We start from the raw sequence: 14,337 nt of genomic DNA, 5'->3' as shown, positions 1-14,337 counted from the left end.
TAATATTACAAGATGCATCTCTTGTATCTTGTTTTCTAATGACATGATAGAGAAAAAAAAAATATAATCAACAGATGCAACAATCTCGAATAAAGTGAGATTACGTAGATATAATCTGTAAATGTGCATTCGTAATTTAGATCATTTAAACAGTAAAATTATTTGATCAAAATCTCATATAAATGTTATATCAATGTAGCTATGAATAAATATATTATACATGGCGTGTCTGAAAGATTTCGATACTACCATAATTGTAAGTGAAAAAAATTTTTACAAACGCTATGAAGAAAAAATATTAAAAATTTATTTAAATAATTTCTTTTTTATAATTTAAAATTGAATACTTTTTTATAATTCCTTCAGTTTTCTAATCTTATAGACACACCTTGTATTTAGACGCGCGTTAAAAAAATGCCATATATATGTATACCATATATATATATAGTATATGTTCAAGCTGTAACAATAATTATATACAACACGATATGACATAGAAGAGAATCATGTATATTCTTAATAGACAAATCGCGTTTTTATGCAATATTTTTTTATACTGTTGCGATGTATACTGTTATAGCACACTACATACAGACATAATTCATCTTTAAAGTAGCTATTAAAAAGAGTATAAAACAGTCGTAATGAATCCTGCACATGCCGCATTATTTTGGCACACTAAGCATAATATTTAAGCATAACCGAGCAGAGCAAGCGTTGAAATTTGGCGCCTTACTCGATATATCCGCTACATCGGTTTGCACTAGAAGACCAAGCGAGCTGTTTTTAATTATAATCGGGTTAGACTTGTGTTCCCTAGGAAAGGAGAAATATCATTTATAAATCGGATATCGCACGAGTCTGCAGAGAAATATTAATGTCGCTGAAAATTAAACATCGCATCTACCGTACGCTAAAAATACAATATATCGCGTTCATACGCGGAATCTCTTATTCTCATCTATGTAACATAAAATATGAAGGAATCGGAAAAGCTTACTTGAAGAATGCCTGGCAGAGGTGCCGGCATCATCGTCGCCTCTTCCTTCTCTTCGTCTAGATTATCCTGCGGAACGGTGGCCATCGCCGCGACGCTCGCAGTCGGTTTGGACGTTTTAACCTTGACCGGATAACTGGGTTTCAAGCATACGCTCGAATTTGTCGTAGAGTTTTCTTCGCTGCTCAACGAATGTAGGCTGTCGGAATTGGTGTTGCTCACAGACACGCTAAGTAGACTCGTGGTGTTCGTCATCGCCGTGGAGACGCTCAAAAGCGAGCCGCCGTAAATGATGGGCTTAATGCTCATTAGCGGACTAGTGCTGGCCGATGCCGAAGTAGTTATCGTAGCGGAGCGATTTCGCGGGCTATGTTTGTACTTGGCGAGAATTAGGGTGTCTTCGGATTTGGAGGGCGGCAGCCGCGTATTTTGCAACGGCGCTAGATGATTGGAGCTCGTGGTCAGATTGCCTAGATTATTGTTGTCGCTGCTCGGCACGCACAATGATTTCTGCGGCTCCGACGTCGTCGATATATTCGAAGCGTTGCTACCCTTACGTACGTACTGTCCGCTGGGCAGCTGCTGCTCGCTCTTGCTGAATTCCGTTGTGAGAAGATTCGAGGAGGAATTTGACAGATTCGGCCCTGGCCAACTACCTCGGCCAGGGCTCGATTTAACGAGCTTAGGATCTCTAGGCGGTAATTGTAATAAACTCCGTTTTAAACTATTATTGTTGCTAGCGCTGTTCTTGTTTCTGTCTAAACTAAGCAGATGCTTCATAGATATACCAACGGTTTGCGATGCGACCTGCCAAAAAAATATTGTAAATTAATATTAAAAACAAACGATGATTAAATTTAAAATGAAATTGAGTAAAAACAAATTTATGAAATACGTTACGAAGAGTATCGATAATTACGTTTTGTTGAGAGGAGCCGCGATCTCTCGCAAAAGTTATAACGTCGATCAGCCATCTGGCACCTTTCCACACAGTGTTCATCTGCGATTGGAGATGTTGCAATCTCGCCAGTTTATCCTTTGCGACGCTTAACTCTAAGGAACTGAAGGCCTCTCTGTGATTATGCTGGGCCTGTGCCGTGTCCAGTTCCAAGATGCAGCTCAGCCTCGAGTAACGATTAATCACGTCCTTTTGATACGTATTCAAATGCACCATCTCAAAGACCTGAATAGGTAACGATAGGAGATCACCGCGCTGTAGTAAGATCTCTCGCGTGCCAGGCACACAGCAAGCGGTTTCGGCTGGCGGCACGACGATGAGAAACGATACGTCACGCGTCAGATCTATCACTTCGGCATCGTAAAGTCGATGCACCAACGAATCCTCCGGACTGATCTCCATGTAATTGAACAATCGTCGCGCGGTCGCGGCAACCAGATCGACGAACAACTTTTGCTGTTCCGTGCCTTGAGCCTCGTTCGTCACGTTCTCTTTCTCTTCCGAGTCTTTCACGGAAGAATCGGACATGCAGATGCGCGTTACTCTCTTGAGATAGTCCCACTCCTCCCTTAACAGAAAATACAATAGACAATTGTAATACGCGATATTGCAATATTTTCCGTTTAGCGATGAGAGGATGCTTACGCGGATACGTGTGGATTGTCGCGAATCTTGCAGTGCGGCAATACATTCGGAGATTTCGTCGGGACAACGACTTGTATGAGATCCACGCTGCTCTGCATTTTCAGATAACCGAGATATAAACCATTGGATAATTTGATACTACTGACTTGATGATATGTCATTTGTTCTTGTATACTGGCCATCAAGATATCGGCAACGTTACTGTCTTCGTGCGTCATGACTTTCTTTATGACTTTACTGAGCGGTAACCATCTGCTATTTAATACGGAAACCATTTTTGCTGATTTTATGTAATTCACTGTCGAAAATACCAAAGTGCCTTGAATGTCTCTGATAGGTTTGTGATATAACTGTCCAAGGTCTTGTATGCACAGTGCAGCCTACAACATACATCGAATATTATAGGATGTTTTCTATATTTTGCGATTCTATTGTATATCAATATAGTGAATTTTAATAATATTAATACAATCTACCTGCATCTGAGCAGCAGCTTGAAGCAACCTTATTCTAAAATGGTTCGTCGAGCTGCTCTGACTCTTTTCCATATCTTGTCGGAGGGATTTAACGTCGTCCCAGGTACAGGCGACTTTCATTAGCCAATGAAAATCGTTGTAGATACAACTAGGATACGTCTCGTCGACCTCGATTACGGGTAAGAAATCCTCGTTGGTAACAAGGACTTTGTCTTCGTGGTAGAGTAGACACGCGAGAAATACCCCTCGTCTGAGATTCTTCTGGAATTTACTCGTCGCTGTGAAGAGTTGTTTTATCGTCGTCTTCTTTTTATGATTTCGCCTCTGTACCGCCGGTGTTTCTTGCGTATACTCCGGTCTTCTTATGTCGGTGAACAAAGTATTTAATTGCTCTAATCGTCCCGCAAACCTCGGTACTCTGCCGTCTATATCCCTCCAACCTTTAACAATAATAAGTTATAAGTATTTGTATTGTAAAATTAATAGTGTGTTGATAATAAATTGATTTATTATATTTATACAAAATCGTGTATCGCTCTCTGCGACAAAATACAATATTATACTTACTGCTAGGTGTAACATGCGCAGGTGTCGAATTCCTAAATCTGCTGTAGCCCTTTAAATTTCCAGCGGCAGCGCGAAAATAATATCTTTGACCTTGAGTTAGATCCTCGACGCGACATTCTCTCTGCTTCATATCTAAAACCTCTCTCTCGTCGCAAATAACGGAAAAGTCATCGTGCAAACTCCATTCAACCTTAAATTTCGTACAGATCGGAGAATCGTGCGAGTCCGGTTCTTGAAACCTGATTGTTACCGAGGTCGTTCCGGTAACATCGATCGCAACCAGAAATGGCATGTCGGGTGGTCCTAAAACGTCCAAAATCACAAATTTCTATTTTACATATAGTTGGAACGAAAATATTCCTTACAAATTTCTCATTCGCAAAGCGCGATATATATATCCGGCAATATATTTTTTCCGATAGATTCGAATTAAATCAAATTTTGCTTTAAATTAAATTAAATTTTATCGAACTCACGCGCTTGATCGAAACCCAATAACATTTTTCTAAGAGCCCTGGCTCTCCTTTCCCATAGGGCAAGCTGTTTGTCTTCCGTACTACCACTGCATCCTGTCAGATTGTTATGTTGCGTGGAAAAACTGGCCCTGTGTACGCTGGGTGGTTCCAGTAGAGTCGCACTGCTACCGGAAGTACTGCCCCCGAGTTCTTGAACTCTGTGTTCCGCTTCCGAGAGCAATGACGCCAAATGACTTCCAAGAGATTCCGGAGACTTGACTGCGTTAACAAAAACATGGGATATATGTAAAAAATTGTTACGCATTTATAAATATAAATAGTTTAACAATTCACTTTACGCATATTCTAAAATCAATGAATTATCAATGTGCTGTTTGTGTTTAAAGCAAAAAAAAAAAAAAAAAAAAAAAAAATCTCCCGTCTATCTCTTAATTAAGTATACCATAGATATCTGAATATCTGAGTTTGTCACGCTTTTGTGAACAATAGTTATTATCGCCAACAGATATTGTTCCGCGCGTAATTATTACGTTAGTTAAAGTATTTGCCGTTACTGCAATCGATCACTGCGTATCATCGTATCAATCGTATCGGTATCATCGTACAATTTTGCCGCGATTAATTGGGAGTCTAGTTACGACTGTAATTACTTCTTGTCAGCGTAAAATAGACAGTGAAGAAATTAATGAAAAAGGAGATGCGAAGAAATTGCATTGCTTCAGGTAATACAATACATTTGCCAAGTTCATGCATATTAAGCGTTGACCGAGTTGAACTTTATCTTCTTCAGATTTGCAAGAATTCGTCGCAAATATCTCTTTAAAATTAATTCAAGAAGAATGTATCCCTTCTTTCTACTCTATATTTCATTTCTGAAAAAGACTTGGTTTGCTAATGTTGAAACGTTAACGCGAGCGTAACGGGACAAATTAAGATTCACGGAACTGTTCGCAAAGATCGTCCGATTTAATAACTTGAGATTTCCTATCTCATTTGAGATAGATACTATATAATTTGAGAGATACTATCGAAAAATTTATTTCTCCCAACTTTTACCCTTTTCCCTCAAAAAGATGAAACCATAAATGATCGATGCTCGTGACGCAGTCACCCACGATACACTCTCAAATATTTATAATTTTAATGAGGCTGCGAGTTTACTGATTTTTCGGGCATATCGCACAAGTCTCGTTGTAGCAATCGATATAAAAATTGAATTAAAAATCATTGAGGAATATCGCTTGCGGTTTTACTATGAATGCTTTTTTTACACGTGGGACGTTCGACGAAAGCGTATTTTTTATTCGTATTTATAATCTCTGCATTTGCGGCTGGCACGTGTAGCTTAATGGAGCGTGCGAAAAAACATCGAAAAATGTTTAGATTCTATTACAGATTTTACAATTTTACATCGTATACTTTCGTAATTACGCTTCGCTTTGATATATCGGATAAAGAGGAACGTTGTTAAAAACGTTACGGAAAAAGTGCTGTATTCAGTTTTTTTTTTTTTTTTTTTACACGTCTTGTTCTTTATTTCTATTCATCGCAACGCAATAAAGCTCCGCGGCATTTTTATGAGAGACTACGAAATCGTAATTGGAATCTCCCGCGATCCGATGATCTCCATGGGGGGTTTTTTTTTTTTCGCATGGTAAAGGCAAACCATTTCGCGGGAAAGCGGAAAAACGATTTTTCCCGAAGAACGATCTTTCGGATCAACGGGATTCGTCACGAGCGTCGTCCGTAACGAAGTTCGCTCTATGCGGCGTGAAATTTGTAATTGGATTCGATTGTACTTACATTGATTTCCTTCCTGCGCACCGAACGTAACCAGCATTTTTGCCAGCGGCCTATTGTTACTAAGCACAGCAACATCCAGTGGTGACAAGCCGTCGCTGTTAACGCTGTAAATGATGAAATTGTAAATAACTTGCTATATATATATATATGATTATAGAAAGACTTATTAGATAATAAGATTGATTTAGATCTTTATTAAAAATGGACAAATTGAACTCTGAAAAGATTTATAGCGGCGGAGATAAATCAAAGTTTTTTGCCACACTTTTTTTATATATTTTTCATCTTGAGTAAAGCACGTGTCGTTTCGTAACTCTACACGACATTGCATACAGTATTAAATCCGTAATTCTATTTCAACTTTGCATCACGTTCTATTCACGGAAAACCTAATATTAAAAATAAAATTAAAATGAGCAGCTGTATAATTTCTACTTTACATCACGTTAAGGCGAGATTTCCGTAGAATAAAATAGCTTCATGAAACTTTTGGAAACGTTTACGAGGTGTTAGGAGATCGATAAAGAATAAAACACACACGAGAGCGTGAGTTCCCTCTTGTTGAATTATAAATCGATCTCATGATATCTCGATTTTTTATCCTGTATATTTATTCGGCCCGCTATCACATTCGCTTCATCTAAACGGAAGATATTCGCTTTGCCCAAGCGGAAAATCGTGGGATTAATAAAATTCACTCTCAAAACATTTGATCACTCTCATCTATCTTGTTTCGAATTATTCGGAAGCGTAAAGGTGGACATATCGAATAAATGTGTTAACATGAGTATAAAATAGAATAAATGTCAATTAAAAGAGTTTCCAGTAATAAAATATTAGTCGTTTTCAACGTGAATTTATAATATGTAGTTATATATTGCAGTTACCATGCATATTGAGTAAGTTGTATAATTTATTTGCTGTCCATTAATTATTTTAATTTTAGTAGGGAATTTTTCTGTTAACTTTTTCTGCCGGATATTTTTAAATGAAAGATAGCTGGAAATATTGTATATCACGCGGAAAGAAATCAATTCATTCTTGAATTTTTGAATCTCTAGTATAAATTATTGCTAAATATTATGTGTTATACATAATAGAGCCAAAAGCTACGTCAAGTATATATACAAGCGAAAAATCACCGACGATTGTTCGCCAGGAAATAGAAGTAAACGACAATTTTCCGCAATTACTACGCGCGATCATTTATGAAAAAAAAAAAAAAAAAAAAAACTTTTAAAAGTGTTAAAACGCAATTCGCGTCGCGCGTTTGTCTGTAAAGGTTCTCGCTAATTTGCAACACGATTTTCATTCGCGAAAAATAGCGCGGTGTAATTTAACGCACTTTAGATTGAAAACGCAGCTTTCAGACACGACGGAAAAAAATAATTATGCACATTGTGAGAAATGATTAAAATGAAAAGAAATTTTTGTTTTATTTATCAGAGGTTGACGTAACAATTTTCTCTTTCTCTTTGAATTTTCTTTGCATTGTAGATTACTAAATATGCGCGCGAAGAAACAATACTATAAACGCAATAATTATTTTCTTTATATTCTTGTCTACGATCCAAGACGACCTGGATCTATCGAGATCAAGCGAGATTCGCGTCAAATCAAATCAACAATGTTAGTTCTGTGCTAGTTGAACAATTTCCTAATGGCGCGATTGACCGTTTCGTAGCTTCGAAACTTTCAGCTGTATATTCGATTAGAACTCCTCGAAGAAATGCACCTCAAGGGAACGCGGCTTCTAGGTCGCGCGTGTGCCCTCTCGAGAGCAGACAGAAACGGCTAAATTCTTTTTGACAATCGCAAGATATCTTACGGATTTTTAACTTTTGCACGAGTATGAAAAATAAATATTTAATTATTTTCACGTCGACTTTAATAATTTACGTAGATTATTTTATAAATTATGTAAATTTATCTAAATTATCCAATAATAATAATAATAAGAAGAAGAAAGAAAAGAAATATGTAAATGTCGGATAACATCGTGTCGCTTGCGTAAAAAATTATCAGCTTTTCTTTCATTTTTTTCAACATAAATTAATCATTACGAAAAAAAAAAAAAAAAATCTTTAACCTACTATATAAATAAACTCACCTATTTACATCCACATCGGTAGATTCCAAAATACTCCTCGCCTTATCCAAATGGCCATGTTCCACAGCCGCAAATAGAGCTAAAAGTAAAAAAAAAAAAAAAAAAAAACGATAACTATTTTAATTATACGTTACGTAAATTTGCCATGACAAAAGAAATTTGGCGAAAATGAAGTGGCATTTGAGAATTAAAAATAAAAAATAAAAATTGATAAAAGAGAAAAAAACGCAAAATACCATGCAAATGTATGTTGAGGGATTGGGCCGAGAGAGGATTGATATGTATCGATGACAAATTATTTAATTGCTGGTGGGGCTGTTGTTTCTTCTTACCGAAACCCTCCAGGAACTCCATCCCTTGCAACGAATGTAACTCTGCGCGAATGCAAAAATAAATATGGATTAAATAAATGATAAATTAATTGAACCAAAAATAACATTGTAAATGCGGATAAATGAGAGAATAAAAATATAAGATGGGGGAATATAAAGGATCCCGAGAAAGATAAAATTTTTACGTACGCTTTGTCAAGTTTATTCTTTATCTTTCGCGACATTCGTCGGAGAAGCGTATAACGATGAGGATAAAAATATATTTAGATATAATTATCAACAATGGTTATTTATCTGGTACAATTCTTTCAATAGATATAGAATAGAAGGCTCGTATCAAATTGTAAAAAAAAAAAATGCTAAAATGCAATTTTGAAAAATGAGAGGCTGCGTATTATTTCTGCCTTGAAATATTACGCGCACGGAATATTGTCGCGATTGGTTTGTACGTTTTGCTCGAGCCACTTTCGCAACTAGAAATTTTCCCACGTGTCAATGATGTTCTCAATGCTTCTTTATCATCTGGTTTCACGATAAACATACTTTCTTTTTACAACTTTCCAGTTATTAATTTATTTAACGTGAAAATATACTAGTAAAAAAGCGCTGTTTTATCAATCTAGATTCTTCTTTTCTCGCAGTTGATTCCTTAAAGAATGTAGCTAAATCGATAATGTTCTGCGAGCCGGAAACTCTAGCTAACTTTCTAGGAAATGCCTAATTGGCGTCTGACGCGCCATTATTAATTAAAAGATTTATCGATCCTGCATACTTGATCCCGATGATGTCGACGCGAGAACTCGTTCCAAACCGATCCGCTCGTAATCCTTTGTTTCTTTCGCATCCCTTTTCCTGGCATCAGTCGTCGTTTTACTTCGAAAACTATTACCACGTCTGTTTGTCCAAAAATTAGTGAAGTTATCGACCGTCCTGATTTTGCAAGATTTGGAGGGACAGGTTCTGACATTGTCGAAAAATTTTTGATCCTGTGGGCAGTTTGATGCATTTTTTCTCGCCGTCTCGTGTATTTTACAATAAAATTTAATCCTCGAGCGATCAAATCCGCCGAAGGATTCAGCAGTCCTTCGGTTCCCGTTTATCGCGTTCGTTTGCGAATCTTTGCTTCTTCCTTCGCAAAAACATCTCAAAGGATCGGTCTCGCATCTAGAACGAAATGCGTTCCGCGACTGTTCGAGACACTTTTCATCGTAGTATCTATCTCGCTCGTAATTAATTTTGTGGTAGAACGACTCGTTAATTGGTTTATGGGAATCCACGACGACGGTCAAGACGTCACGCTCGCAGGATACAGAGCGCTCATTTTCGCAGTCCTGCCGTTGCTCTCCTTCCTTTTCCTCCTCTTCATAGAGAAAACTCGAGACGGAGGAGTCCAAGGAAGTGTCCAATACGAACGTAGGATTCTCGTAAAATACATTTTTACTCGATTGACATATGTCCGTCTCATAAGATACGTGTTCGTCGCTACAGTTTTTCCCTCGAGTAACTTCTCGAGAATTTTCTACGCTGCGTTTTCTGCGAAAAATGCGAATAACCTTCGGTGATTTTACGCCTTCATTTTTTGTCGAAGATCTTTCCGCTTCCTTGCGACCCTTACCCATTATCTTGTCGGTCAAGGACAGCTTGCTCTTCAGATCCTTGATGATTTCTTGCGAACCGACGTCGTTTTTTGACGATAACGAAATTTTTCGAGAATTCGATAATGTCTCGTCATCGGGCTTATCCTTGATACGGGAACTCGCGTCCTCTTTCTCTAGATTCAAGGATTCTTCAATGACGTAGAAGTTGCGTTCTTTCTTGAGATCTTTCGACATGGGTTTCGACAGGTCAAAGCCGGCCGTCAATCGCAAGTTGGCGTGATTGCGTATCTTCGACATTAGTTTCACGGATGCCCGAAAGGATCTCGACCTCTTCAGGGTCGATATCCTATCGTTTGAGGAACGTCTCGAGAGTAATTCCATCTTCGGGCTGGATAAAGAGGATTTGCGAAATTTCATTTGGAGCTTGGTCGTGATGATTTCGCTCGAATATATCTTAATATCCCGTCGAGATCTATGAGTTTTTCGAGACTATCGATATTCTCGACTATTTTCGATACGACAAGATTGGTCACTTTTGGCGTATCGCTTGTTTACATAAATTATCGATAGCAATGTATTATTATTGTCGACGATAAGGCACGTCGCACCGCTTCTCTTTGGTAAAGCTTTAAAGTTTGCGATTCTTCGTAGATCCTTAATAAAGCAATTCTTTGGTTGGATAAAACTGGAAAAGATCAATACAGGTCATTCGCTCATTCTTGGTACTCTAACGTAATATATCTTTCTCTCTCTCTCGGACTGCATGACGAGAATCGTGTATGTATTTTAAAAGCAGTTTAAATTTTTTTTAAATGCTAATTTTCTTGAAGCGATTTAGGAATTTAGTTTCAAGAATCAATCTATAATTGTCGAGTTTCCTTTCTGGCTCTTGCGATGTATCTCATCGGCTTGTCTATTTATTAGTAATGACTATTTATTTACATAAAAAAATATTAGAAAAGTGCAAGAGTGATTAGAGCGATGAATAGATATTAACACGAGCGTTACGATGCAACGACACGACACGTAGACGCGACCCAACCGCCGTCCTCGAAACAATTTTATTGTTTACTTAGGACACGCACACTCACTCGGACGATTCCGTTGCGCGACAATTGACCATATTATGAAGAAGTGGACCGAACATCGTCTCTTCCTCCTCGGAGCGGCCGACAATTTACCAGCCCAATCAAATTTATTGCTGTCGTCCGTTAGTTGTTAAGATCTTGATGATAGTAAAGTATACTCCAAGATCAATGACAAGATGGCCCGTACAATGGCCTAACCAGCATCAAACATGGCAACCGTGGATAAAGCGTTTTATTTTAACGACAAGCACGAGTTTCCGTCAAGTTTTTAATTCTGACATAACTATATATGGTATATGAAGAAGGCGAAATAAAAAAATCGTTATATCGAGAAATATATCTCGCCTGAAAACATAATAATTTGAATATTTTTCCTTTATTCAAAATTTATTTGAAAGTAACGATCGGCTAAAATATTCTTTTATGCACCGTACCAGTGTGTTCGTCGCGAAAGCGTGGAGGCTCAAACATGCTCGAACCGATAGGAAGGGGCAAAACTGATCGCTCGCGATACAGATTGGAGCTCGTTAGATCTTAACAAGGGAATTACTGGTCGACGGGATGATAATAGGGTAATTATAGTTTAGAATTAAATGAATTGTTAGAGTTTCGATCTAATGTTGGAGCGTGTTTTTCGATTCTCCAATAACTGATTTAAAATTCGAATCGAGCACATACAAGGGCAACTTGAAAAAAAAAAAAAATATATATATATATATATAAGATTAAAAAAGCAAGACGAATATTCGTAACGAAAGAAAATATTTCCTCTTTTATCGCGTTAAAAACGATTTCGCTCATCTCTTCCAGTACTTTTGCACAAATCGTACTATTTTTATCACGATGAATCGAAGACGTCAATGCAGGATTTCCTCTAAGAACGAAACAGTTCGTGACTAACTACTAATGCATTTTTCTACGTTACAAAGAACTGTTTAATCCTTTAGAGTTTCGTCCTCCTTATCGGCCCTCGTTCCGATAAACGATCATCTACTTCCTTTTGAAGGAAGAGTCACGGTTATTTAAAGCCGCATCTTTATTCCGAAAGGCATATGTCATAATTTTGAAAGATAGAAAATTATCATTTTCATTTTTCAACTGTTATTTTTTTGCTTACTTATTGTTAGAGTAAAGTTGAATCTAGTTAAATGTATGAGGATAAAAAAGAATTTTTCTAATACAGATAAAGTTGCCGTCTCGGATGCGCGCAAACTTTAAGCAACAATTGCTCGTTGTGAGATTTCTAAAGTTCGCGCAAACGTATCGTTTGTGATTATGCAATGCTCAATGCCGCGTGAGGCCAGCCTCGCAAGGACACGCGTATATACGATCGTTCACCGTTCGAATACCATCGACGGCAAGCCGACCGAGATTGAAGTTCCGCCAGAATCTTTCTCGTCGTGCCTTTCGAGAGGAAAAATAGTCGCCCATCGGCTACCTGATTATCACAGAGCAAATTCCATTCAGCTGGAGCAATGTTTCTAAGCACGACGTCGCGAATCACATTTCCACATTTGGACCCAATATACGATAGAGTCGTTTCTTGGACGCCGTTGGTCTTATTAAATTTCCCGAGATCTTCATCCAATCGTCGTTGCGATACTTGGTTGCCGAATAAATATGCATAATTAAAATACGATAGGATCGATATTGCGATGCTTTTCTTCAAGTTGCTCTATTGTTAATGCCATTTATCCATAACTCTTGTGTGATTACTTTAAATTTCTCGCCATTAATCCAGGATACTCGACATTTCTTCCGACATTTATTATCGTTATCGTGAAAGGGATATTATTTCAATATTCCAGTGAGAAATGCTGTTGAATGTCTCTCGTATATACACACGATCAAATCGGAGTTAAACGTCCGACGTCGGACACGTGACGAAACGTCGTGCGCAGGGTCGGGATCGATTTTTGGAGATTTACCAACGGATGGGCAGCTTCGAAACGCGTTGCTCATGTGCGCGCGCACTTTTTTCACCGTTGCTGCTGTACCGCTGTACGCGCTGCCTTCGCTAGAGTTCGACTCGAGACTCAAGTCGAATTAGGCGTCGAAAAGACGGATTTCCTTAGCTTGACGGCTATCTTACGGTTCCTTGCACGATTCCTCTTTCTTACGTGCACTTTGGATGCAAATCTCAATTTGTGAAAATTCTCGAATAATCAAACCACTCGAACAGTCTCGTGTCTCCTATGAGCTGTGAGCGCCACCGATGTGGCATTACTGGCGGGTACACATACCAACGCGACCCCCCGATCCGTTTCATGGCAAGCAAACAGCTGCCCCCATGTCTGGTCCCCTCCATCAACCCGTCGCCACGTTGCGTAGCTCTGGAGAGAGAGAGAGAGAGAGAGAGAGAGAGAGAGAGAGAGAGAGATTGCCCAGCCTTTTGGCACTGACGACTGCCTTGCACGAGCCAATTTGTCTCTGCCTTTCCAATTAAGCCAGACGGATAATCTATGCTTTTGATATTGTAGAGAATGAAGTAAAAGATTCATCCTATCATCATCGAGAAGAAAAGATACATTTTCGATAGTTGTTCATATAATTTAATCAAGTATAATTTAATAGTTTTTTATCTTAGCAAGAATTAATGTATATAGGTATGTATACAGCCTTCATATCTTTCTTTTCGCTGAATTTTCTCAAACTATCTTATTCGGTGCGTAGAGAATCGAGAATATTGAAATAGACATGTTACGTACTCATTATGTAGCGTCCAAGGCTAACATGAAGTTTGGCAATACGTGCACATTTGCATAAGATAACTCTTTCGTTCTAATTCAATTCATGGTATTACCTCAATGTTTGGTCAGATTGACGCCAACTCTTAATTAGAGCGATTAATTTATGTCTAATACTTTAATTCATTCGATTCTTTCTCTTCGGCATAATTTATTTGATACTCTGGCATCGTAAGGAAGATTATTTCCAAGTTTTCAAAATATATATTAGGTGTACAACTTTGCTTCCGCCGTTTTTTTTTTCCCGAAATTCGAGACTTTATTGTAAAAAACTGGTTATACATTTACGATTCAAAGTATTGTCCACTCCCAATGATCGTGCCAATTCTTTTTGACTTTGACTCGAGTCTTCATTAAGTAATGCCTCCAATTCTGCATCTTCGAAAACCTTCTCTCTTCCACCGCTATGCCGGTCTTCGACGTGAAAATCACCGTTCTTGAAGCGTTGAAACCACTCACGACACGTTCTTTCACTAATAGCGGCTTCACCATAAGTATTTGAGAGCATTCGATGAGCCTCAGCCGCAGATTTCTTCATAT

The 14,337-nt window shown here is 38.1% G+C and overlaps 1 protein-coding gene and 1 long non-coding RNA gene across 13 annotated transcripts in view; one reads left to right on the top strand and one right to left on the bottom strand.

Moving 5' to 3' along the window:
* The window catches only part of LOC138939641 (uncharacterized), an 86,051-nt gene that overhangs the window by 20,778 nt on the left and 50,936 nt on the right, over positions 1-14,337 (top strand). The gene's annotated exons all lie outside the window — the stretch shown is intronic.
* The window catches only part of Wake (wide awake), a 69,777-nt gene that overhangs the window by 4,787 nt on the left and 50,653 nt on the right, over positions 1-14,337 (bottom strand). For 7 of the 12 annotated variants that reach the window (XM_070307628.1, XM_070307630.1, XM_070307626.1 and 4 more), the window contains 9 exons: positions 8,269-8,406; positions 8,033-8,111; positions 5,923-6,026; positions 4,120-4,377; positions 3,644-3,946; positions 3,077-3,516; positions 2,601-2,980; positions 1,917-2,523; positions 1,001-1,804 (listed from right to left, as the gene is read on the bottom strand). In XM_070307628.1, the coding sequence (XP_070163729.1) occupies positions 1,001-1,804; positions 1,917-2,523; positions 2,601-2,980; positions 3,077-3,516; positions 3,644-3,946; positions 4,120-4,377; positions 5,923-6,026; positions 8,033-8,111; positions 8,269-8,406 (3,113 nt within the window). Of the gene's footprint in view, positions 1-736; positions 817-1,000; positions 1,805-1,916; positions 2,524-2,600; positions 2,981-3,076; positions 3,517-3,643; positions 3,947-4,119; positions 4,378-5,922; positions 6,027-8,032; positions 8,112-8,268; positions 8,407-9,136; positions 13,301-14,337 lie in introns of those variants that run through there. The other 5 variants (XR_011447876.1, XM_070307624.1, XM_070307625.1 and 2 more) reach the window with 5 other exon arrangements.

This window comes from Polyergus mexicanus, unplaced genomic scaffold (genome assembly GCF_030449975.1).
Source record: "Polyergus mexicanus isolate NDT 795.1 unplaced genomic scaffold, iyPolMexi1.0 SCAF_14, whole genome shotgun sequence".
In the NCBI taxonomy this organism is placed as follows: domain Eukaryota; kingdom Metazoa; phylum Arthropoda; class Insecta; order Hymenoptera; family Formicidae; genus Polyergus; species Polyergus mexicanus.
This window is presented reverse-complemented; position numbering and strand designations above follow the sequence as displayed.